Source organism: Phytophthora infestans, genomic scaffold, assembly GCF_000142945.1.
Source record: "Phytophthora infestans T30-4 supercont1.139 genomic scaffold, whole genome shotgun sequence".
In the NCBI taxonomy this organism is placed as follows: Eukaryota; Oomycota; class Peronosporomycetes; order Peronosporales; family Peronosporaceae; genus Phytophthora; species Phytophthora infestans.
The window spans coordinates 5168-6453 of record NW_003303620.1 but is presented as its reverse complement, the minus strand read 5'-3'; the positions used below and the strand labels follow the sequence as shown (position 1 = coordinate 6453).

Sequence of the window (1286 nt, the reverse complement as noted above, 5' to 3'; positions counted from 1 at the left end):
ACGCCCAAAACCGAGGACACAATGATGATCACCATAGCCCCGACACGCTCATACATTGGTAACTGGTTCCAGAAGACTTTCAGATAGAAAAGTAGAGGCAACACGAGGCTGCCGGCCGTGACGGCCGAAGCACCCGTGAAGTCGACGAGATCAAGGAAGTTGTCCCGCAGAAACACCGACGCCACCACAAGTAGGGCGAGGATACATAGTCGAAGAAGGATGTAGCGCAGCATGTTGAGCTTGCCACGGTACTCGGAGAATTCGTCTTCGTACTTTGCCACGACCTGGGGGGTGCCAGAAGCAGCATTGTACCTGCACTCTGGAGTGACTGGGGACGCACCCGCCACGGACGAGAGTTTCTCACGCATCTCAACTCCTTGCTCCGGGTCAACGACAGGTTGGTACTTGTGCATTCCCAGAAGGAATCGCTCCGCCATAAAGAACGCCGGCATCGTGATCGTCGAGAAAGCGATCACAATGTGCACGTGCATGAACATGTAGGCCATGATGACAGCACCGCGGCTGGGGATGAAGCCCAGAGCCGACGTCGCGTACGGGTCCGACGTGTTGACAGCCGAGAAGAGGAGGTTGCCCGAAAGCTGACATCCTCCAGCAGCGTAGCCGGCAATGGCAATGGCGAGAAAGAAAACCGTACCGATCCCCATGCTGACCATAATGATGCGTGGCATCCGCTCCGGTTGAGAGTGTTGACGTTGTAGATCTGGGATCACCACAGCAGCCCCGTACGCAAGTGCCAGATTACCGAATGCAGTCACCACTTGGTGGAGTGACACATCAGGCTTCGGGATCGACGGGTGACCCCGCATCTCCCATTCCAGAATGGAAACTCCGACGACGTCAGCTATGATCGTACTGAGGCACCCCATAAGCGCAACGGAAGACGCCTCCTTCAAGGTGGGGATCAGGCACACTGGGATGACCGTGACAGCCATGAAGACCATCCAGAAGATCTGACTGAACGAATCGGGGAACAGCACGTCGAGCAGCATACTGCCGAGTACCAAGAAAGCACACGGTAGCAGTAGGCACACTAACAGCTGCGACATCATGACAGCATAGCGACCTGTGATGCCAAACACCCAGGCACCGACATCCGTGAATGTTTTGACGGACGGCGGTGCTGCGTTGATGACCTTGGACAGAGCGATAGTCGCGTAGATGTTTACGAACGCCATCAGAAGTAGAGCAACCGTAGCGTAGATCGGCCCCGCGCGCGCGTAGTTGGATGGCATTGACAGCGAGCCATACCACAGAAGCAGCAGAAG

General features: G+C 56.0%; 1 protein-coding gene across 1 annotated transcript; it reads right to left on the bottom strand.

Moving 5' to 3' along the window:
- Positions 1-28: 28 nt before the first annotated feature.
- On the bottom strand, positions 29-1253 carry PITG_20372 (Amino Acid/Auxin Permease (AAAP) Family; the record flags this gene model as incomplete). Its single annotated transcript, XM_002895695.1, has 2 exons — positions 29-62; positions 103-1253. The coding sequence occupies 2 exons, from the start codon at positions 1251-1253 to the stop codon at positions 29-31; spliced, it is 1185 nt and encodes a 394-aa protein (XP_002895741.1).
- Between the last annotated feature and the right edge of the window lie 33 nt (positions 1254-1286).